Below are 22,811 nucleotides of genomic sequence, written 5' to 3'. Positions count from 1 at the left end.
TACCCTCCCTTGTTTCTCTTTTGCATCCACCTGGCCAACTCTGACTCCTGGGGTCTCTTCCTTTTTTCCCTCTTTTTCAAAATTAAAAAATTTGTTTTAAACTTCCAGCTTTATTGAAATATTTTGAAATATAATTGACATATAACATTTTGTAAATTTAAGGTACAGTGTGTTGATTTGATGTATATTGCAGAAGGATTACCACCATAGTGTTCCATATTGTCACATAATTACCATTTCTTTTTTGTGGTGAGAACATTTAATATCTACTCTCTTAGCAACTTTTAACTATATTACACAGTATTGTTAACTATAATCACCATGCTGTATATTCCTCAGAACTTAGTCATCTTATAACTGGAAGTTTGTACCCTTAAACCACATTCCCCCCTTTTCCTCTACTCCCACCCCTGGTAACCACCATTCTGCTCTATGTTTTTATGAGTTTGGCTCTTTTAGATTCCACATATGAGTGATATCATACATATTTGTCTTTCTTTGTCTGACTTACTTCACTTAGTATAATGCCCTCCAGATTCACCAATATTGTTGAAAATGGCAGAATTTCTTTCTTTCTCATGGCTAAATAATATTAGTGTGTGTGTGTGTGTGTGTGTGTCACATCTTCTTTATCCATTCATGCATTGATGGATACTTAGGTTGTTTCCATACCTTGGCTATTGTGAATAATGCTGCAATGAACATGGGAGTGCAGTTATCTCTTCAAGATCCTATTTCCATTTCCTTTGGATATATACCCAGAAGTGGGATTACTGGGTCACACGGTAGTTCTGTTTTTAATTTTTTGAGGATGGGGTCTCTTCTTTCTTCTTCATAGTCTCCTTTCCCTCAGTTTTAGTGAAGTAGCTGAGGGCAGGTAGAGGAAATCCACTAATTCTCTTGATGCTTTTGCCTCTACTAATATATGGCTTTTAATTTCATCTGGGCCCAGTAAGCCTCTTCTGCAATCTTTTTATTTTGCCTTGGTCATTCTCCTCTCTCATTCCCCACATAGAATATTTCAATTTTTTTATTATGCTCTTCAAGCTGAAACCCCATTTGATACTTTTCTCGGCAGAAAACCTCGTCTTCTACTCAATAGGAAAATAGGGGCCATCACGTGTAGACAAACATCTTCACATACTTATCTGCTCTCCCTTTCCCTTTCACACAGGTCTTTCTCTTTTGTCCTCAGAGAGGAATGCATGCTTCCTCCCATCCCATCCAGACCTAGTTCCTCTTTATGTGGGTTTAGAACTACCCCTCTCATCCCATCTGCTCCAAGATTTTCTTCCATTAATGACTCCCCATCTCTCCCCGGCATCATCAACTTTTGTCTATCGGTTTTAGTTTTTGATGTGTTTTGTTTTCTTTCCTCTAAGCTTCTCAACCTGTGAATTGCTTTCTGCTCTCCTTTGGGAAAAAATCTTCAACCCTCCTTCTCTCTCTAGCTATGGCCCATCTCTACATGCTTCTCAAGATTTCATGTTCTCTATTTCCTAATTTCCCTTTCATTTTTCAGCTCACTCCCATCTGGATTCTGGTGACCTGCACTTCCATTGGTTAAAATCACCAATGTTTTCCTGATTCCTGGATTCCAGTTTTATCTGACTGTGGCTCTTTGTTGTTTAGCAATTGGAGCAATATTGACTTGACCCTACATTGTATTAAAAGGGTATTTGGCCAGGGAACCAGATACACTCTTAGGACTTCTCAGGACTGACATCAACCCACATAAGGTCCCTGGGGAGGGTCCTGGGCTGGGCACTGCTGAGCTCCCTTGTTGTGAGATAAGTTAGGCCTAGATAACTTTAGACCAAAACAGAGAGGGAGTTTTCCTCTGTGAATTTCAGGTCCCCTAGGCCCAGGAACGGGAAAAATTGGATGAAGAGGAAAGGCTGATGAGGAAGACCAGTGAAGAGCTTCGTGCAGATAATCCAGGAAGCAAAAAAGGATAGAGGTCTGAATTAAGACAGCTGGCAATAGAGATAACCAGTTCATAAGAAGTGTGGGAAAAAACTGACAGAATTGTTGGATTAGAGAGATGAGAAAGAGAGAATTTAAGGATGACTTCTGAGTTTCTAGCTTGGGAAACAAGGGGTATACTGTCTTCATATTAATTCAGGGAGAATATAAGAGGAAGAACTGTTTGGGAGAATAGAAAAAAAGTCTCAAATTCTGCTTGTGATGAAGTTAGCTTGGGAAAAAAGAGAAATTAGGTGTATACTAAATTTGTTGAGATGTAATATTGTGAAAATGTTTGAATTTAGACTATACAGGAAATCAGAGTTACCTTTGTACAGATCATGAGGTCTAATTTTAAAAAAAAGTCTTTGATATATATATATAGTTAAAATTTGTCTTTTTAGATAAAAAGTTGTTGAGCAAAGACCTAACAATTAGGTTTGTTTCTCCAAGAGGGTTTTAGGATTAAATGAACCTAAGAGAAAGGAACCTGAATCTCTGGCTTTCCCTAGATTCAACTCAGCAGTGGGGTCAGGACTGGGGGTTGCCAACACTACAGCAGCCATTTGCAGAGGAGATCTCCCAGATAACGAAACATCGTGCCCTGGGATCAGGGAAGGGAACATGCTGTGAGAGGATAGTCATTGGTAGCACTTCTAAATTTGTCCCCTATACCTGATCATTGGCTGTATTTGCCTGCTTTTTTAGGTGCCTGGTTTTGAAATATCAGTTTTGTCAGACCACATGTGGGTGTTGGATTAGTTTGGAAGATTGGAAAAAGTTGTCTTCAGCTCTTCTGAGACATTTGGAACAGGGGAAATGAGGAAGGGAACACAATACAGGCAGTTCTGATCATGTTGAGAAGGGTTTTCATGGAGATTGTTCAGTGGGAGTTAGAAACATAAACTAGATATTTGAACTACTGACTTAGAAGTTGTTGATGAATGTCGTGGGGTGGGAGGTGATGTACTGGATCTCCTGAAGGGAGCACACAGAATGAGAAGCAAGTGGATCATAGGTGGAATCCCTGCTGATCCAGTAGTTTAAAGAAACGCTGAGTCAGAGGAATCAAAAAAAGAGCCTAAAATCAAACATTCAGAGATGTAGGGATGATTACATTTATTCTTTTAAAAATGCACACAAAATCTTAAGGATGCCTTGCTTTACAATAGCTGGACACTTTATTTCTTGTCATGCTATATGCCTAACATAATAAAGCCCAATCTAGAGATATTTTTTCCCCAACAAGGATCAACAACACTTTTACTTAAAAAATAAAATGACTTTATTATGGCATCACTACTACATATACCTGTACTTTTTGCATCCAGTTTGTTTAGTTCTTTGAAGAAAGTCTTAACAACTAAAATTGTACAGATCATAGAGCAAGAGAATTACTTTAACAAATTCAGTAAAAAATAGTTCAGGACAACTGTACTATAGAGTTTTAGACTATACTAACGTTGTCTTAGAAATTTATTTACAATAAATCATAGTATAAACACTCTAAATTTTAAAATAAATCTGTGGATTTTATACAAAAATATTCTAAAGCACAAGTATAAGTTAAACATTGAATAAAACATTCATCATATGCAGTAGAAGATATTATTAAGAATATATTCTAGGTGGTAAAATTCAAAACGATAACCACAAGACTGTTTCCTAAACCATTCCTAATTTTAAGTATTTTAGTAGTAATCACAAGGTTTAGAATTTCAAGGTAAGATTTTCATTTTTACAAATGTGAGATACACAGTTACCTTCACAGGCCTCTTTTCTCTTTAGCTTATGTAAAAAGGCAACAAAGTAATAAAAATCTCTTAGTCAGAAGTTGCCATGCTATGTAAGTATATTAATTGTGAAATTTTCAAAAAATCTTATCTTTAGCTGATTCCCTTTAAAAAGAAAACAGTTGTATGTTGTACATAAAACAAAAAAACACATTTCAGAAAAATGTTAAGTACTAAATCTTTTTTTAAAGTCTTTTTTTAAAAAAACTATGAACAGAACAAAACATTTGCATTTAAATAATTTTGGTGTGAAATATCTTTGGAATAGTATAAGAAACTCTTGCCAAGAGGCACCATTTTGCTGTTTACATGTTTCATTGTTCAATAATTTTCCCCAAATGCTACAAATGACTATTTTAAAACAATGTTGACATTATTTACAGTTGTGTTTTTACCTTGAGGTACTAATTTTGCATTTGGCTCGGATGTTCTTAAAAGGTAGATCTGTGACCTAGTAATATGCCAGTTTTGATTTCCTAAGATGTTGTGTTAAAATACCACTAAAATATACATATCCTTATTACCAACCACATTCTTACAGAGAAAAATGCACATTAAACTTATTACCTTATGAACAATTTGGACTTTAGTTCCAGCTTTGGTTCCTTTTCATTCTATTAAGTAGAGTTATAAACATGGCATTTGTGGGTAATTGAGTAATTGTAGATACCAGGATAGCAATTAAACAAAAAAAGAAAAAGTACTTAAGACTTCTACGTTGAAACAGAGTAAATACTGACACTGGGAAAATTTTAATTGGCCCATTTTTCCTAAACTATCAGTGCAAATTAGCAAACCTTTAGAAGAGTTTAGTCATGGAAAGAAGGAAGCATAATTTCATCTTCGTTGGCTCCTTGCTGATACCGAACTGAAGAGAAGCCCACCCAGTGCAAACGGTTCCTTTGGAAAAGGAACCAGATCAATCCGCTGATGAGAGCTAAGAAACTTAGCACAGCAAATGTGATACCCAGTCCTCTGTAATCAGGACCTAGAACAGGGAAAGGTTTGACAGTGGAGGAGAGAATATAAAAGTGATTATTATTGATTTTATACATTAGGCTCTATGTCACATATGTAAACACTGTACAAATTAGATACAATAAGTACCTGATTGTTTCATAGTGTGAACACAATTCAAATTCATTATTAGACACTTAAGTGTTTTCTTTTCCAATTTAACTCTTTTCATTCAAATCCTCTTCATTGCTATAGCAATTTTCTTCCAAAGAAAATAAAGTGCTATCATTATTCTCCCTTCCCTTCCCATCATCCCTGAGACCATCATTCCCAGTATATTACCTTACTTTGATAGCAAATTGCTAAAAGTTGTAAATGTTTGTGTTTGGCTTACCTAGTGCCAAATAAAGTATTATTTGCTTTAAAGGAATTTAAGCCTTTAGGATGACCTCATTTAGTTCCTTGTTATTCAATTTCAAACACTGTCCCAGGCCCCTGTCTACATGCTGTTGAGATGGACTCATTTTTTCCCATGGCTTTAATACCATCTCTATGCTGACCTCCCTTCTCTCTCATATGTCCAAAGGCACACACTGCACATGCCATGTGGATAGCTCATCTCCACATGGATAGTTCAAAATGCCAAAACAGAACTCTTGGTTTATACCACTCTAACCCTGCTCCCCGCCAAATCTTTTTTTTCTTCCCCCAAATCTTTTAGTCACTCTCCATTCCACTCAGAATGGAACCTGAACTCTTGACTCGGGATTCCAAAGCCCTAAGTGTCTGGTACCTGTCTACTTGGCAGCTCTTCCCTGAGCCCACAGCAAGTTGTTCTGTCTTAGGCTCTCTACTCCAGCTGGCACCTCTGCCTGCTATGACTCCTACCCTGGTCCCCAAGGCCTTTCTGGTCTCAGCTTCAATATCTCCGGCTCTAAGATGTCTTCTCTGATAACCTGATCTATAGTAGTCAACTCCCTAGTCTCCATTATATAGAGTTTATAACTCTTTGATATTTTCCTCTCTTTTAAAAACAGACCTGCTTGGTTACTTATTATCTGTCTTCCTCCATTAGATTGTAAGCTCTGTGAGAAAAGGAATCTTATCTGTCTTATACATGGGTATAGCTCCACACATAAAACAGATAATCTAAATGTTTGCTGAATCAATGCATAAATATAGATACTGGTCACCTAGAATTAGGGTTTTATTTTTAATATCTGTACACCAAATTGAACATTTTATGCTAATCTTTAAAAATGTTGATGTGAAAATTTTAGAGCTTATTAAGATTTTTGTGGTTATTTTATGTATCAGTTATGATGAAATGGAAGTTCAAATTATGATTTCCTATAGATACTCAGGACATTTTAATTAATTAAATAGTTTTGCATTGTTGTTAATTATGAGTTTTGTGGGAATGAGGAGAAAGGAAACACACTGCAGAATTAGACCTTTGAGTTTTTACGTGTTTGAACTATGGAATAAAATGCATCTTAACATTTTCAAAGAAATGACCTCCCTAATACTCTTGGCAGCTTCCATTTTTCTTAGGAAAGAATATACAAAGTTTGGACAGTTTAGCACTTTCCTCTGGGAGTCCTAGACATCTTATGCATTTACTGTCATTTGTAATCTATCTATTTTTCTGAGGGAAAAGAATCTATGAGTTAATCAAGATTGTTTGGATATACTCTAAGGACTAAGTACTTTAGGACAAAGTACAAAACTCTGCACATAATTGAATTGTACATTTATTTCCTGACCTATTCTGCAAAGTGTTCCTTAAGGACAGGTTACATACTTACCCAAGGGAACTGTGCAGACAACTCTTCCATAGCCACGTGAACATTCAACTTTTATCCAAGTTTCATTTGAAGCTAACAAAATGCTACATTGTCCACTGCCACTCTTAAATTTATTTGCCCACTTGACAAATGTCACTTTTGATCCATCTAACCAATTCCAGGACTGATCTAAAGAAAGAAATTAAGTATAACTATGTTTATTGCAACTAAATTACTAAGGTTAAAAGGTGCATGGCTCATATAATTTATTTCCTTAGAACTGTGCTGTGCCACTATTTTAAAATGAAATTTATTGCAAGTGAAAAAATTAAAATCAGTCCATCACCTGCACTTGCCGCATTTCAAGTGTTCCATAGCCATATATGGCTAGTGATTACTATGTTGGACAGAGTAGATATAGAACAATTTCATCTTTGCAGAAAGTTCTATTAGACAGCACTGATGTAGAATATGGTGCTTTGATTAAAATTCAGAATGCCTGTACATTTACTGTGTGACGGATAGACTTCTAAAGACCTGTATCCCTTTTCTCTTGCTCTCTGCCCCCCTCCCCCATTAAAAATCATTCCCAGTGTGCTGGTGGTCCAGCGGGGTCCAAGAAGGCCTCCTCACCATGACTCCATTTTTGCTTTCCAGCTGAGCTTGCACCACCTTGTGGTGATAGTATAAACACAATTTATAATTCATTTAGATGGCCAACTTTGAATTCACTGACTTTTTGACACATACTTAATATTTTGGAATTCACATTTATTTTAATTATTTAGAATTCAAATTTGCATAAAATGTGAAGCAGACTTCCTATTCTTCTATCAAATTTGTACTCTTCATTCTTTATCAATTCCAAGTGCACTGAAACCCTCTAAGGCGTAAGCCTTATTGAAAAACTCTTCCACAAACCTTTTTGAACCAAATTTCTGCAATTTTACTAAGCTAGTATGAAAAAAAAATCACCATTAAGACTTAATTTAGGGCTTCCCTGGTGGCGCAGTGGTTGAGAGTCCGCCTGCCGATGCAGCAGACACGGGTTCGTGCCCCGGTGCGGGAAGATCCCAGAGGCCGCGGAGCGGCTGGGCCCGTGAGCCATGGCCGCTGATCCTGCGCGTCCAGAGCCTGTGCTCCGCAATGGGAGAGGCCACAACAGTGAGAGGCTCGCGGACCCCCCAAAAAAAAAAAAAAAAAAAAAGACTTAATTTAGCTCTATGGTTAAAAAAAAGTTCCAAGAGGAAAGGGAACAACAGGAAGAGAACTTCTGAATAACAGTTAAAAGCTACAAAAACACTGTGTGATAGACACTAGAAATCTAAGGGTTCCTGGTGGGGGACACGAGGGACACAGATACTGCCACAGGAGAAAAACAAATTCTGTTGACCCAAGTATATTAAGCCTCTAAAACAATTCCAGTTGATTTAACCTGATTTTCTATTTCATTAGTGTTTCCATCATTACTAATAAGTCACCTGTTTATTCATTAGGAGTTTATGAGCCTCTAAAACAGAAGACCTAGTTTATTCATCACTAAGAAGCATTCGAATTAGCCACCACTTGACATTCTTTAGTGAGGCTGACTTGGTATTTAGGACAAGTTAGAACTCTCTTTGCACACTGTACATACAGATATGTCATTTACCGGCAGAAAGTTGAGATAATCCAAGCCAAACTCTCATGGTAATGTTATTATTTTCCCTCATCAGTCTGCTCACAAATTTATTCTCATCTTCATCCTTTATGGTAACGATAGTTGCAGAATGATCTGTTGAAGGAAAACAAACCCCAAACCAATCAGCTTTATGCAAACTAGGGAAGTGGTTTATTCTCAACCAGCCATTTGAAAAAAGCTATCATGATCAAGATCACGAAGATATTCAAACTTGACACGGAATGTTTTTAAAATCTGATATTTATTTCAGATTTAAGAAAATATAACATTAATAGCTTCTAAAAAAGTTAATAATGTTCTAGATTGAAACTTTGCATATAGAAATTTTACATTTCCTCAAAATGTTTACCTGGTAATATTTTTGGATCTTGGAACTACCTAACCAGTGAGACCTTTCTGTATGAACAGCAAGTCAGAAGAATGGGGTATGAAATGATAGAAGTCTGTGCTCCCCTATAGATTTTCAGCCCTCTCTCCTCAACAACCAGTTCTGTATAATAACTCAGCTTTAACTTTGCTTCTGTTAAAATGAAAATAAAAGCAAATAGGTTTGGGATGTCAGAGAGCACTGGCCTTCCTTTGAATATAATTTTATACATAAGAGTACTTGGTCATCCACTGTAAGTTCCTAAATATAGTATGGCACTGAATGAGTGAGTATTCTTGAAGTTTGATAGGTTGCCCTAAACCCACAGAGATAACAGTGCTATCACCAGCATCAGGCAAGGGATAGAAACAAAATAATATCTAGACTTAGAAATCCATCCTAAATGGAATCAAATAGCCTTCAACGCAAACAAGCTTATCCATACTTGAACTAAAGCATTTCTTTTGTGGTGTGAAATATTTAAAGAAGGGCAAAGGAAAGCCTTTTCTCCTCTACTGATCACCACAGTGTGCAGGTACTTTACCTTGTTTAATATGACATAATCCTGTAGAAAAGGTATTATCACTATTTTACAGATGTAGAAATGGAGGGGCAAGAAGATTAAGTAAGTTTGTCAGACTTTCATAGCTAGACAGCTTTAGAAATAGAAAGTCAATCTCAATCTTTCTAATGCTAAGAGTAGTTACGAATGCTCTCTGTTTGCAGAGCTCTGTGATAAATTAGCACACATTATCCCATTTCGTTCATTCCTACAACAACCCAACCTTTACCCAAACTTTGAAGTGAGTACTATTTTCATTCTCATTGTTCAGAGGAGAAGGAGAAACAATTATGTAGCTTCCACAATATCATTCAGCTTAGTTAGTATGGAAGCTGGGATTTGAACCTAGACCTGTCTGTCTCCAAGGCTTCAGTGCTTAAACCCTACACTATAATGACAGTAAACCTTTCTTTCTCCTTTAGGAGCAAGAGGCTTCTGACTTTCAGAACATGTATATAGAGCTCAAAATAGTTCCCATCACGTGTAACATGTATAACACACAACAGTTCCCACACAAAAGTTTCCATCATGTAGCTAAGCAGTAACAAGGAGATTTTTAAATCAGTAAAGTGTCTCCACAAGTTAGTAAAATAACTAAGATAAATGTCATCTGCCTGCCTAAACTGAGACCCAAGGATGCAGGTACTTGAAATACTCTAGGTGGTCTCCCTAGAAGTCGTTTCACAGTCTGACTACCCGCCAAGTTTCTCATGGGAGGGAGTCAATCATTGCTGCTCTTTCATTTTAGTTAAATCTGAAGACAAAAAGTCCTGTCCCTTATAGTGTTCAGAGGTGTGGGCCATCCCTTTTGCAGAACGGATGAACAACCCATGCTTCTTAGACTTTGTTACCCTGGTCAGGCTAAGCTTACTTATTAATGACTAGGTAATGAAAAATCTACAATATTGTATTTACTGCTTAAACAACTTTACAAAAAATCAGCTTCTTAATCCTTTTATTTAAGCATATCTAGCTATATTTAAAACGGTTTCATTTGTCAGTATTTTCACATAATAGTTTACTTAGCAATTTTTTTGTTTTGTTTTGTTTTTGCAGTACACGGGCCTCTCACTGTTGTGGCCTCTCCTGTTGCGGAGCACAGGCTCCGGATGCGCAGGCTAAGCGGCCATGGCTCACGGGCCCAGCCGCTCCGCAGCATGTGGGATCTTCCCGGACTGGGGCACGAACCCGTGTCCCCTGCATCGGCAGGCGGACTCTCAACCACTGCGCCACCAGGAAAGCCCGGTCATTTTTTTTTTTCTTAACATCTTTATTGGAGCATAATTGCTTTGCAATGCTGTGTTAGTTCCTGCTGTATAACAAAGTGAACCAGCTATATGCATACGTATACCCCCATATCCCCTCCCTCTTGCGTCTCCCTCCCACCCTCCCTATCCGACCCCTCTAGGAGGTCACAAAGCACCGAGCTGATCTCCCGTGCTATGCGGCTGCTTCCCACTAGCTATCTATTTTACATTTGGTAGGGTATATATGTCAATATTACTCTCTCACTTCGTCTCAGCTTACCCTTCCCCCCTCCCCGTGTCCTCAAGTCCATTCTCTATGCCTGAATCTTTATTCCTGTCCTGCCCCTAGGTTCGTCAGACCATTTTTTTTTCAGATTCCATATATGTGTGTTAGCACATGGTATTTGCTTTTCTCTTTCTGACTTACTTCACTCTGTATGACAGACTCTAGGTCCATCCACCTCACTACAAATAACTCAATTTCGCTTCTTTTTATGGCCGAGTAATATTCCATTGTATATATATGCCACATCTTCTTTATACATTCATCTGTCGATGGACACTTAGGTTGATTCCATGTCCTGGCTATTGCAAATAGAGGTGCAATGAACGCGGTACACGCTAGATCTATCCACCTCATTACAAATAGCTCAATTTCGTTTCTTTTTATGGCTGAGTAATATTCCATTGTATATATGTGCCACATCTTCTTTATCCATTCATCCGACGATGGGCACTTAGGTTGTTTCCATCTCCGGGCTATTGTAAATAGAGCTGCAATGAACATTTTGGTACATGACTCTTTCTGAATTCTGGTTTCCTCAGGGTATATACCTAGTAGTGGGATTGCTGGGTCATATGGTAGTTCTATTTGTAGTTTTTTAAGGAACCTCTTTTTAAGGAACCTCCATATTGTTCTCCATAGTGGCTGTATCAATATACATTCCCACCAACAGTGCAACAGGGTTCCCTTTACTCCACACCCTCTCCAGCATTTATTGTTTGTAGACTTTTTGACCAGTGTGAGGTGATACCTCATTGTACTTTTGATTTGCATTTCTCTAATGATTAGTGACGTTGAGCATCCTTTCATGTGTTTGTTGGCAATCTGTATATCTTCTTTGGAGAAATGTCTATTTAGGTCTTCTGCCCATTTTTGGATTGGGTTGTTTGCTTTTTTGATATTGAGCTGCATGAGCTGCTTGTATATTTTGGAGATTAATCCTTTGTCAGTTGCGTTTGCAAATATTTTCTCCCATTTCGAGGGTTGTCTTTTTGTCTTGTTTATGGTTTCTGTTGCTGTGCAAAAGCTTTTAAGTTTCATTAGGTTCCATTTGTTTATTTTTGTTTTAATTTCCATTTCTCTAGGAGGTGGGTCAAAAAGGATCTTGCTGTGATTTATGTCACAGAGTGTTCTGCCTATGTTTTCCTCTAAGAGTTTTATAGTGTCTGGCCTTACATTTAGGTCTTTAATCCATTTTGACTTTATTTTTGTGTATGGTATTAGGCAGTGTTCTAATTTCATTCTTGTACATGTAGGTGTCCAGTTTTCCCAGCACCACTTATTGAAGAGGCTGTCTTTTCTCCAGTGTATATTCTTGCCTCCTTTATAAAAAATAAGGTGACCATATGTGCGTGGGTTTATCTCTGGGCTTTCTATCCTATCCCATTGATCTATATTTCTGTTTTTGTGCCAGTACCGTACTCTCTTGATTATTGTAGCTTTGTAGTATAGTCTGAAGTCTGGGAGCCTGATTCCTCCGGCTCCATTTTTCTTTCTCAGGATTGCTTTGGCTGTTCGGGGTCTTTTGTGTTTCCATACAAATTGTGAATTTTTTGTTCTAGTTCTGTGAAAAATGCCAGTGGTAGTTTGATAGGGATTGCATTGAATCTATAGATTGCTTTGGGTAGTAGAGTCATTTTCACAATGTTGATTCTTCCAATCCAAGAACATGGTATATCTCTCCATCTGTTTGTATCATCTTTAATTTCTTTCATCAGTGTCTTATAATTTTCTGCATACAGGTCTTTTGTCTCCTTAGGTAGGTTTATTCCTAGATATTTTATTCTTTTTGTTGCAATGGTAAATGGGAGTGTTTTCTTGATTTCACTTTCAGATTTTTCATCATTAGTATATAGGAATGCAAGAGATTTCTGTGCATTAATTTTGTATCCTGCTACTTTACCAAATTCATTGATTAGCTCTAGTAGTTTTCTGGTAGCATCTTTAGGATTCTCTATGTATAGTATCATGTCATCTGCAAACGGTGACAGCTTTACTTCTTTTCCGATTTGGATTCCTTTTATTTCTTTTTCTTCTCTGAGTGCTGTGGCTAAAACTTCCAAAACTATGTTGAATAACAGTGGTGAGAGTGGGCAGCCTTGTCTTGTTCCTGATCTTAGAGGAAGTGGTTTCAGTTTTTCACCACTGAGAATGATGCTGGCTGTGGGTTTGTCATATATGGCCTTTATGTCATATATGTTGAGGTAAGTTCCCTCTATGTCTACCTTCTGGAGAGCCTTTATCATAAATGTGTGTTGAATTTTGTCAAAAGCTTTTTCTGCATCTATTGAGATGATCACATGGTTTTTCTCCTTCAGTTTGTTAATATGGTGTATCACATTGATTGATTTGCATATATTGAAGAATTCTTGCATTCCTGGGATAAACCCCACTTGATCATTCTGTTTGCTAGTATTTTGTTGAGGATTTTTGCATCTGTGTTCATCAGTGATATTGGCCTGTAGTTTTTTTTGTGTCATCTTTGTCTGGTTTTTGGTATCAGGGTGACGGTGGCCTCGTAGAATGAGTTTGGGAGTGTTCCTCCCTCTGCTATATTTTGGAAGAGTTTGAGAAGGATAGGTGTTAGCTCTTCTCTAACTGTTTGATAGAATTCGCCTGTGAAGCCATCTGGTCCTGGGCTTTTGTTTGTTGGAAGATTTTTAGTCACAGTCTCAATTTCAGTGCTTGTGAATGGTATGTTTATATTTTCTATTTCTTCCTGGTTCAGTCTTGGAAGGTTGTGCTTTTCCAAGAATTTGTCCATTTCTTCCAGGTTGTCCATTTTACTGGCATAGAGTTGTTTGTAGAAATCTCTCATGATCCTTTGTATTTCTGCAGAGGCAGTTGTTACTGCTCCTTTTTCATTTCTAATTCTGTTGATTTGAGTCTTCTCCCTTTTTTTCTTGATGAGTCTGGCTAATGCTTTATCAATTTTGTTTATCTTCTCAAAGAACCAGCTTTTAGTGTTATTGATCTTTGCTATTGTTTCATTCATTTCTTTTTATTTCTGATCTGATCTTTGTGATTTCTTTCCTTCTGCTAACTTTGGGGGTTTTTTGTTCTTCTTTCTCTAATTGCTTTAGGTGTAAGGTTAGGTTGTTTGAGATTTTTCTTGCTTCTTGAGGTAAGACTGTATTGCTATAAACTTCCCTCTTAGAACTGCTTTTGCTGCATCCTGTAGGTTTTGGGTCGTCGTGTTTTCGTTGTCATTTATTTCTAGGTATTTTTTGATTTCCTCTTTGATTTGTTCAGTGATCTCTTGTTTATTTAGTAGCATATTGTTTAGCCTCCATGTGTTTGTATTTTTTACAGGTTTCTTCCTGTAATTGATATCTAGTCTCATAGCGTTGTGGTCAGAAAAGACACTTGATATGATTTCAATTTTCTTAAATTTACCAAGGCTTGATTTGTGACCCAAGATATGCTCACTCTTGGAGAATGTTCCATGAGCACTTGAGAAGAAAGTGTATTCTGTTGTTTTTGGATGGAATGTCCTACAAATATCAATTAAGTCCATCTTGTTTAATGTGTCATTTAAAGCTTGTGTTTCCTTATTTATTTTCATTTTGGATGATCTGTCCATTGGTGAAAGTGGGGTGTTAATGTCCCCTACTATTATTGTGTTACTGTCGATTTCCCCTTTTTGGCTGTTAGCATTTGCCTTATATATTGAGGTGCTCCTATGTTGGGTGCATAAATATTTATAATTGTTATATCCTCTTGGATTAATCCCTTCATCCTTATGTAGTGTCCTCCTTTGTCTCTTGCAATAGTCTTTATTTTAAAGTCTATTTTGTCTGATATTAGAATTGCTACTCCAGCTTTCTTTTGATTTCCATTTGCATGGGATATCTTTTTCCATCCCCTCACTTTCAGTCTGTATGTGTCCTTAGGTCTGATACTGATCATTTTTAATGGCTATTTCAATATTACATTGAGCTTATATATCATAAAATACTTAACCATTTCCCCACCACTTGGCAATTGGGTAACAATGCTATTATAATTAGTGAGTGCTTTAGAAATAGTTTCAAAAATATAATCTTTGTTTTAAAGGGTTTCATTAAGAAAAATTCCAATGATTAAATTACTGAGTCAAAAAAAGTCAACACATTTTAACTTACCAAGCTCTGAACAAAACCGTCTGGCTTCTGAGAAACTGTGCAATGCCTGATCAGATGTGTAACAGTGGTCCCTGTACTGAATCCACTGTGTCTCATTCCCTTTTACTGCTGGACATCTTGATGAGTGTGTATGAGAGGACACCTCTTTAGCTGTAAAAATGTTAGACATAACTGTGAAAATGCACAGAAAAAAATGACTTTTAAAATCTCATTAAATGTCACTGACACTGTGGTTGACACTGTGGTTCCTGTGGGTAAGAAGCATTCAACTCAGTACACATCAGAGAGAGCTACAGCCCACACTTGCATTCTTGTTAGTTTTTGGGATACCATTTTTAAAACTGAGAATACAGAGGAAAGTACTTAGCCCTCTAAGATGAATTAAGACTAAAGTAAAAACAGTTGGAAAGACAGACTAGGAGAAGAAGAAAAGACAGCCTGTAACTACTTTGAAATAATAATTAAAATTCTTTATTTCTTTGGATTCCTTTTTATCGTAATAATAAAAATGTAGTTGAACCTTGCCATAAAAAAAAAATCACACCCACAAGTGAAAATTTGGTAATTTGTTTACAAAGCACAACAGATCAGCACAGCAAAATCTGTCTCAAACAAAAGAAGTAAGTGTAGCTTTGCAGCTCTTAACAATTCCCCTTGTTTCCATTTAAATTCTTTAATTTTTAATTGTGCTGTGTAACACAAGAAGCCTGTGTAATGAAGCCTGTGCCCCTTAAGACCATTGTTAATTCCAACAGAAGAGAGTATGAGAATTGGAAAGTAAATTGCTGGCATCCTGTTGGTGGGGTACAGATTATCTGAATCAAATATCTGACCTTGTATGGCCAGTAATCTCAACCCAAACCATTGTTCTGTATGCATTATGTATGGTCTGCATATCCTTCAGTCACTGAAGCCCTCTTCTGCTTTTTTCTCCTTGTCACAGTTTGGTAGAATTCTTTTTATTTATGATCCCTATGATTCCAGAAGAATGGCTGCTGTCCTTTCCTTCTTCATCAAGAGACTTCAGGATGGCTCTCCATTCCTCCTTCTGCTTCTCTATCCTCTGTTTCTCCACCTGGGCTTGTTCTTTTTTGAAATCTAGTTATTTGGCTTCTGCCTCCATACCTCCCACTAATGCCACTAGTTTGAGTTCTAAGTCTTCCTTCAGTTTGACAATTGATTACTCCTGGCTAAGTTTCCTAGTTGCAGATGACGTTTGGTCATCATCTGCAAAGTCTATAAGACTTGTGACAATTCTTCATTAATGCTGCCGGAGGAGGAAGACGGTATTAGCAAGCTCTTGATTCTACCACATTGTGAATATAGTTTCTTTGCCAAAAATATACAGCTGACTACTCCTTCATTGCACAAGCAGTAATGTGTGTTGCTTCTTTAGATGCAAAACATGTTGAACATTGGCTACCAATGCATGGCTAGGACAAGTGGACTTTTATGAATGGGCTGGCTTTAAAAAAATTCTTCTTACACTGGGAACATATGGAAATAAATGCCTTATCTTCAAAGTCTGTCTGTTTCTAGTCCAGGCTGCAACTGGGCTGTTTTAGACTGCATACATTTTCTTTCCTTAATGTTTTCATGAAGTTTTGCTTCCAACTCTTACATTGTGGTAAGTTTGTTATATTCCTGCCAAGAAGATTCAACTTTTTTGAAAGGGGTAAAATACACGCAACATAAAATTTACCACTATAACTATTTTTAACTGTACCGTTCAGTGGCATTAAGTACATTCACATTATTGTGCAAACATCACCACCATCCACCTCCAAAATTTTTTCATCTTGCAAAATTGAAACTTTGTTCCCATTAAATAATAACTCCTCATTCCTCCCTCCTCCCCGCAACCACCATTCTACTTTATGTCCCTGTGAATTTGGCAACTCTAGGTACCTCATATAAGTGGAATCATACAGTATTTGCCCTTTTGTGACTGGCTTATTTCACTAAGCATAATGTTAATGTCTTCAAGGTTCATCCATGCCGCATTATGTGTCAGAATTCCCTTTCTTTTTAAGGCTGAACAATATTCCACAGGATGTACACAGCACATTTTGCTTATCCATTCATGTATCAATGGACACTTGGGTTGCTTCTACCCTTTGGTTACTGTGAATAGTGCTGCTATGAACATGGTTTTACAAATATCTGTTCGAGTCCCTGTTTTCACTTCTTTTGGGTACATACCCAGATGTGGGATTGCTGGATCATACAGTAATTCTATGTTAAATTTTTTGAGGAGTCATCATACCATTTTCTACAGTGGCTACACACCATTTCACATTCCCACCAGCAATGCACAAGGGTTCCAATTTCTCCACATCCTCACCAGTACTTGTTATTGTCTTTTTAAGATCCAGTATAAGTTTGCACTTGTATTCATTTCCCAGGGCTGCCATAATAAATTAGCACAAACCTGTTGACTTAAAATGACAGAAATTTATTCTCTCATAGTTCTGGAGACTACAAGTCTGAAAATAAGGTGTTAGCAGGGTTGGTTCTTTCTAGTGGCTCTGAGGAAGGATCTGTTTCATGCCTCTCTCCTAGCTTCTCGCGGTTGCTGGCAATCCTTGGCTTGTAGCTGCATCACTGCAATCTCTGCCTCTGTTATCAAATGGCCTTCTTCCTGTGTGTCTGAGTCTCTCCTCTTATAAGAACACCAGTCACTGGATTTAGGGTCCATCCTAATCCAGTATGACCTCATCGTAACTAACTACCTCTGTAAAGACTATTTCTAAATAAGGTCACATTCTGAGGTTCTGGGTGGACATGCATTTTGGGGAACACCATTCAACCCAGTACATCACCGAATTTGTGTCTGAGCTGTTTTCATTCTCCTTTATCCTATAAAGTCTGTTTCTCTAACACAGATGTCCTCTCCATTTCTACATACTTTATCATATTTCTCATGTATTTCAATTGTTTTTCTAAAAGATTAAATTTATTTTCTATACCTAACAACTAAGATGTCAGTTCTTGATTGTGTCTTTATTCCTCATTCTCTGTATCATTCTCCTTTTCTTGTATTCACTTGTATATCTAGATAAGGTGTTCACATTTTCTTCTGCTTAAATCCATTGAAATTCCAAATGTTAAATCTTCTCTTGAGGATTCTTCAGAACAGAAAATATGGTAAGCACTGAGAGAACCAGTGAGAACCAGAAGCTTCAGATAACCACATGGCCACCATCTCGTGGCCTGCCCAGAGGGCCTCTGCAGCTTGTGCTCTAGGTTCTTGTGCTCTTCATCATGATTCATACTCCACCCACCAGGGACGACCCCATATCCAGCCCCTGATGGAAGGGGCTCTTTCCTTAGATTTTAAGGATCCTATGTGTTTGGAAAACGTTTAGTTACACAAAACATTTCTTTACTATAGAAACTCTTTACTATAGAAACTTTCAGAGCCATCAATATGGTAAATCATAGAGGTATTTCCCAAATTTCTATGCTATGGTACCCTTTTTTAAAAGGAGCATCTCAGCCTTTGAAAAACATTGCTAAGTGAAATTAAAATTCACAAATTCTAGAGTAAAACTCATCTAGCGACAGAACAATTGGAAGTCTTTGAGAACAAATTCCCTGAATGGGCATATCATATTTGTTTCTCTTCACAAAGTATCAAAAGTATTTTGATAGGACTTGTGAATAAACCTTATTTAAAAATCTACAAAAAGAAGTTCCTTTGAGTATTTAATCATGTGCATAAAATAAATGTCATGTTTTGGTAAATATACAGTTATTTGAAATCATGTCTTACATTTTGTAGGTTTATAACAAATAGCACCATCCTTAACGGAGTTGCATTTTTCATGTTTCCAAATTCCTTTTGGATCCAAGACAACACAATTTCCAGCAGATTTTTTATCTTTCCATGGGATATAGTCAAAGGCACTGCCATCAGACCATTCAAAACTTGATTCACTTCCCTGTGTTAAGAATAATAGAGATAACTTGAATTCAGATATATGACTTCAAAAAGAACACTAAGAAGAACATGCATGCTTTAAAAAATACAGGGATGGAGTGTTAATTATTTGCTTACAAGTATTGTAGATCTGGACCTACTTGTAAAATCAGGGATTTATTTTTCATGCATTGATCTGAGATATTTGCTCTGGCATAATTTAAATAGGATTTTAAATTTAGAGACAGTGTTACTATATCTCTAGATTTTTTTTTGTTTAAAGGATGAGTTAATATAACACTTGAAATTAAATGACATGCAAATGTCTTCCATTTGTCACAATTACAGATTTACAGTCTCAACCTTCACATTATTCTAAATATTGTCTTTTATATTTTATAGTTTTGTGGTTTGTGTCTCTGGCTAGATTTTTTCATATTACAGAAGTCATCAAGCAGCAGGGGTCTGGAAGAGAAAAATACTTCCCAAGAAACTCATACGGGAAGATTAGTTTTGACTTGTCCGCGATTCTATAATCCTAATTTGCCATCCTTTTATTTTCCCCACTTTTTTCTAAAGATTATTTAAATTAGGCCTTCAATTCTAATCTCAATAGATGTCAATTTTTTGTATACTAGACATCATTATCAGTACATGAATATACTAATTAATAGGGTTCGAATAGTGGTACAAAAGACGTGTTTACCTGCAGAAGATTATTTTCAAATAGTGTTAATTTCTAGGGGGAAAGTGGGGAGAAAATATACATCTATTAGTCCTAATGTTAAGAGTCTTACTTGGCACCTTATACAGTACAAATTTTGTGCTAATAATCCTCTATTAAGGAAAATATTATCACCCCAATTTTACAGATGAGGAAATAAGCTTGCAAAGGTTTAATAACTTGCTTGTGATCACCCAACATGTAAACAGAAGACCTGCCACTCGTATTGGAACTCAGGTTTTTCTGATCCTGTGCTATTCCCTTTTCACCAGCTCTCCAACTGGTCTATCCCAAATAGGTTACAGGGGTGTTGTTGAGACATTAATCTACTAAGCCCTTGGGATGGCTTGGCAGTGTCCAGGGCGGCTGCAGTCCTGGCCATTTGCCTAGATCACTCTATAAATATAATTTTCCATTTGCTCTATGTTGTGAAAAGATAGAAAGCACTATGGGATGCAAAATGTAATCCGAGGACTTAATCTGATGTTATACTTTGAACTAATGTCTTATGCTCAAATTTCCAGCCCTCTAACATATTTGGAAAATTTCTGGAAAACAAAACATGACTTACATCATGACTTGAGAGCCCAACCCATAGTGGAAATCCATCACGCTTTACGATATCTTCCAGAAAAAGCTGGCCATTTTGGTCATGAACACTTGCCAAATGACCTCCACTTTGAGAACATGTATTTAATGCTTCATACCATGTTACTCTTTTTTGAACAACATTATAAATACCATCTTCATGTGGAATAAACCATGGCAGAGTAGTATTATAGTCTTCTTTGTAGTCAACTGTAATATTTAATTTAAAAGCGTTAGTGATTAAATTTGTATTATCCAAAATACATATTTTGGGTAAGGTTGGACATGCAATCATTTCAAAAGTTAAATAAAACTGGGGCTTCCCTGGTGGCGCAGTGGTTGAGAATCTGCCTGCCAGTGCAGGGGACACGGGTTCGAGCCCTGGTCTTGGAAGATCCCACATGCCGCGGAGCAACTGGGCCCGTGAGCCACAATTACTGAGCCTGCGCATCTGGAGCCTGTGCTCCGCAACAACAGAGGCCACGATAGTGAGACGCCCGCGCACTGCGATGAAGAGTGGCCCCCGCTTGCCACAACTAGAGAGAGCCCACGCACGGAAACGAAGACCCAACACAGCCAAAAATATTAAAAGAAAAAATCTTCCTTCCCTGAACCCTTGGATAGCCTTGATCAGATACTTAAAAAAAATAAATAAATAAAAACAAAATAAATAAAACTGGGGCTCTTATTAATAAGGGAGGTCAAATGCATACTTTCTCTTATAGCCACAGCATATATAATAGGCTCTTAACTATTACAATTGTCTGAGTGATTTTAAAAAGGCATAAACATTGTCTTTTATTTAAGGAGCTCACATATTAGTTGGGCACAGAAAACAACAACACCTGAAATGAGGGCAAAACAATTAACCACTAAAATATGTGTGACTGACTAGAGAAAGAGTCATCTGAATTAAGGGAGTCAGAAAACCTGCTTGATAAATTAGATCTCCAGACTTTAGGTTAGATGAAATTAGGACCAAAAAGAAATAAGGTAACCAGAAAGTCAGCTAAAAACAAACAACAGTAATAACAAAACCACAATGATGAGGGTATTTCAAAAGGACACAGAAGCCAAGTAAAAGAGCTCCCAATGGCCAAATCTGAAACAATTTGAGCAAAATATTAAATAATATAGTCTATTAGATTATAACCCAAAGTATAAAATAAATAACCATGAGCCCATGCCAATACAAATAGGGACGAAATAAATTTTTTTTAATGGGAGAGAATAGACAAATCTCCTGTGTAGAATTCCAAGTAATTTATATAGGTACTTCCCACCTCAGGAAGGTAGAGAATACCTCTCCATTCCACAAGTAAGGACTGGGTATGGTAACTTCCTTACAAAGAGTATGATACGGAAAGGGGGAAGAGGAGTAACTCTGCAGTGGAGAAAGCTAATGAACATTACCTAGACCCAGGTGATCAAGGTTAAAATCAACAGTGATAAGTAAGTCATGCTGACAGAATATACCCTTCACAAGATGTGATGAGAATGACATTTTACCTCTGCAGTTTTTTCCCTAAACCCCAAACCCATAACACCAGTTTAATCATGAGAAAAACATCAGCCGACCCAAACTGAGGGACATTCTACAAAACACATGACCAGTGCTCCTTGAAATTATCAAAAAAAGCAAGAAAATCTGAGAAACTGTAACAGCTGAGAAGAACCTAAGGAGACATGAAGACCAAGTGTAACGCAGTATCCTGGATGAATTCCTGAACAGAAAACCAACATAAAGTAAAAACTAAGAAAATCTGAACAAGGTATGGACTTTAGGTAATAATAATTTACCAACATTGGTTTATTTGTTGTGACAAGTGTACCATACTAATGTTAGATGTCAACAACAGGGGAAACTGGTTATGGTGTATATGGGAACTCTCTGTACTATCTTTGCGACTTTTCTGTAAATATAAAACTATTCTAAAATGAAAATTTTATTTAAAAAGGAAAGAAAAAAGAAGGTAGAAGACATCATGACAGGAAAAAGAAAAACAAATAAAGGTGCAAATGAGAATGGGTATACACTGTACATGGGACAGTGAAGAGATCAGCCTGACAGGAAAAGATACTTACTGAACCAAAAATGGGGAAAAAAATGGAGACTGGGAGAAAGCCTAGAATTTTAGAAGAGACTCTGGTTTCTAAAAAGTCTCAAAAGCTTACATGAACTCAAAGCAATTAATAATAGGGAATCCCTGGAGATTGTTGATGGAAATGGTGCATCAGAAAGTTATTCTGCAGGACTGTGAAGGGAGAAAATGGGCCTGGATGCAACTGTGATGGGCTCCATGTTAGCAGAGGGCTTAGAGCAGAATGGCCATAGGAACAGTTTTTAAGCTGTGAAAAATTTAAAAGTGACATGCATTTAAAAATACACGTATTTAAGGAATTAGGCAAGGTTGAGAGACATTCACTTTCAGCCTGTAATGTCAAAACTCTACCCAAACACACTTCCTTATTTACAGAAATCTTATCCATCCTTAAAGGCCCAACCAAGTTTTTCCTCCTCCTCAGTACATTCTTTGTTTTCATTATTCCTGTTTTCACTGGTCTCTTTTGACTTCCCAACAAACGTAAGCCTGTACCAAATAATCTAAGACTAACCTCCATAAAACAGTGATAAACATTTAATGCTGTCTCCCCAACTACATTTTATTCCTTGAGATCAAGACCATGACACCAGGGAGTGTGTCTTTTCCTTCCTCTGTGACGTCTACAGCGCCTCTCATAGGACTGAATACAAGGGAGCCACTCAAAAAGTACAACGCATGATTCCCGCTAGTGAAGCTAATGACTTTA

General features: G+C 37.1%; 1 protein-coding gene and 1 pseudogene across 3 annotated transcripts in view; both read right to left on the bottom strand.

Annotated features, from left to right (window-relative positions):
• The window catches only part of LOC103082940 (CD302 antigen), a 128,993-nt gene that overhangs the window by 30,928 nt on the left and 75,254 nt on the right, over positions 1-22,811 (bottom strand). The window contains exons 31-36 of one of the 3 annotated variants that reach the window (XM_007454981.1): positions 19,984-20,210; positions 18,542-18,710; positions 14,767-14,916; positions 8,154-8,276; positions 6,524-6,691; positions 4,568-4,746 (exon numbers count right to left, since the gene is read on the bottom strand). In XM_007454981.1, coding sequence (XP_007455043.1) covers positions 4,568-4,746; positions 6,524-6,691; positions 8,154-8,276; positions 14,767-14,916; positions 18,542-18,710; positions 19,984-20,210 — 1,016 coding nt within the window. Of the gene's footprint in view, positions 1-4,567; positions 4,747-6,523; positions 6,692-8,153; positions 8,277-14,766; positions 14,917-18,541; positions 18,711-19,983; positions 20,211-22,811 lie in introns of those variants that run through there. The other 2 variants (XM_007454979.1, XM_007454980.1) reach the window with 2 other exon arrangements.
• LOC103084413 (centrosomal protein of 57 kDa-like) lies at positions 15,722-18,065 on the bottom strand (annotated as a pseudogene).

This window comes from Lipotes vexillifer, unplaced genomic scaffold, assembly GCF_000442215.2.
Source record: "Lipotes vexillifer unplaced genomic scaffold, Lipotes_vexillifer_v1.1 scaffold293, whole genome shotgun sequence".
In the NCBI taxonomy this organism is placed as follows: Eukaryota; Metazoa; Chordata; class Mammalia; order Artiodactyla; family Lipotidae; genus Lipotes; species Lipotes vexillifer.
Note: the sequence above shows the minus strand (reverse complement) of the source record. Positions and strands in the feature narration are given on the sequence as shown.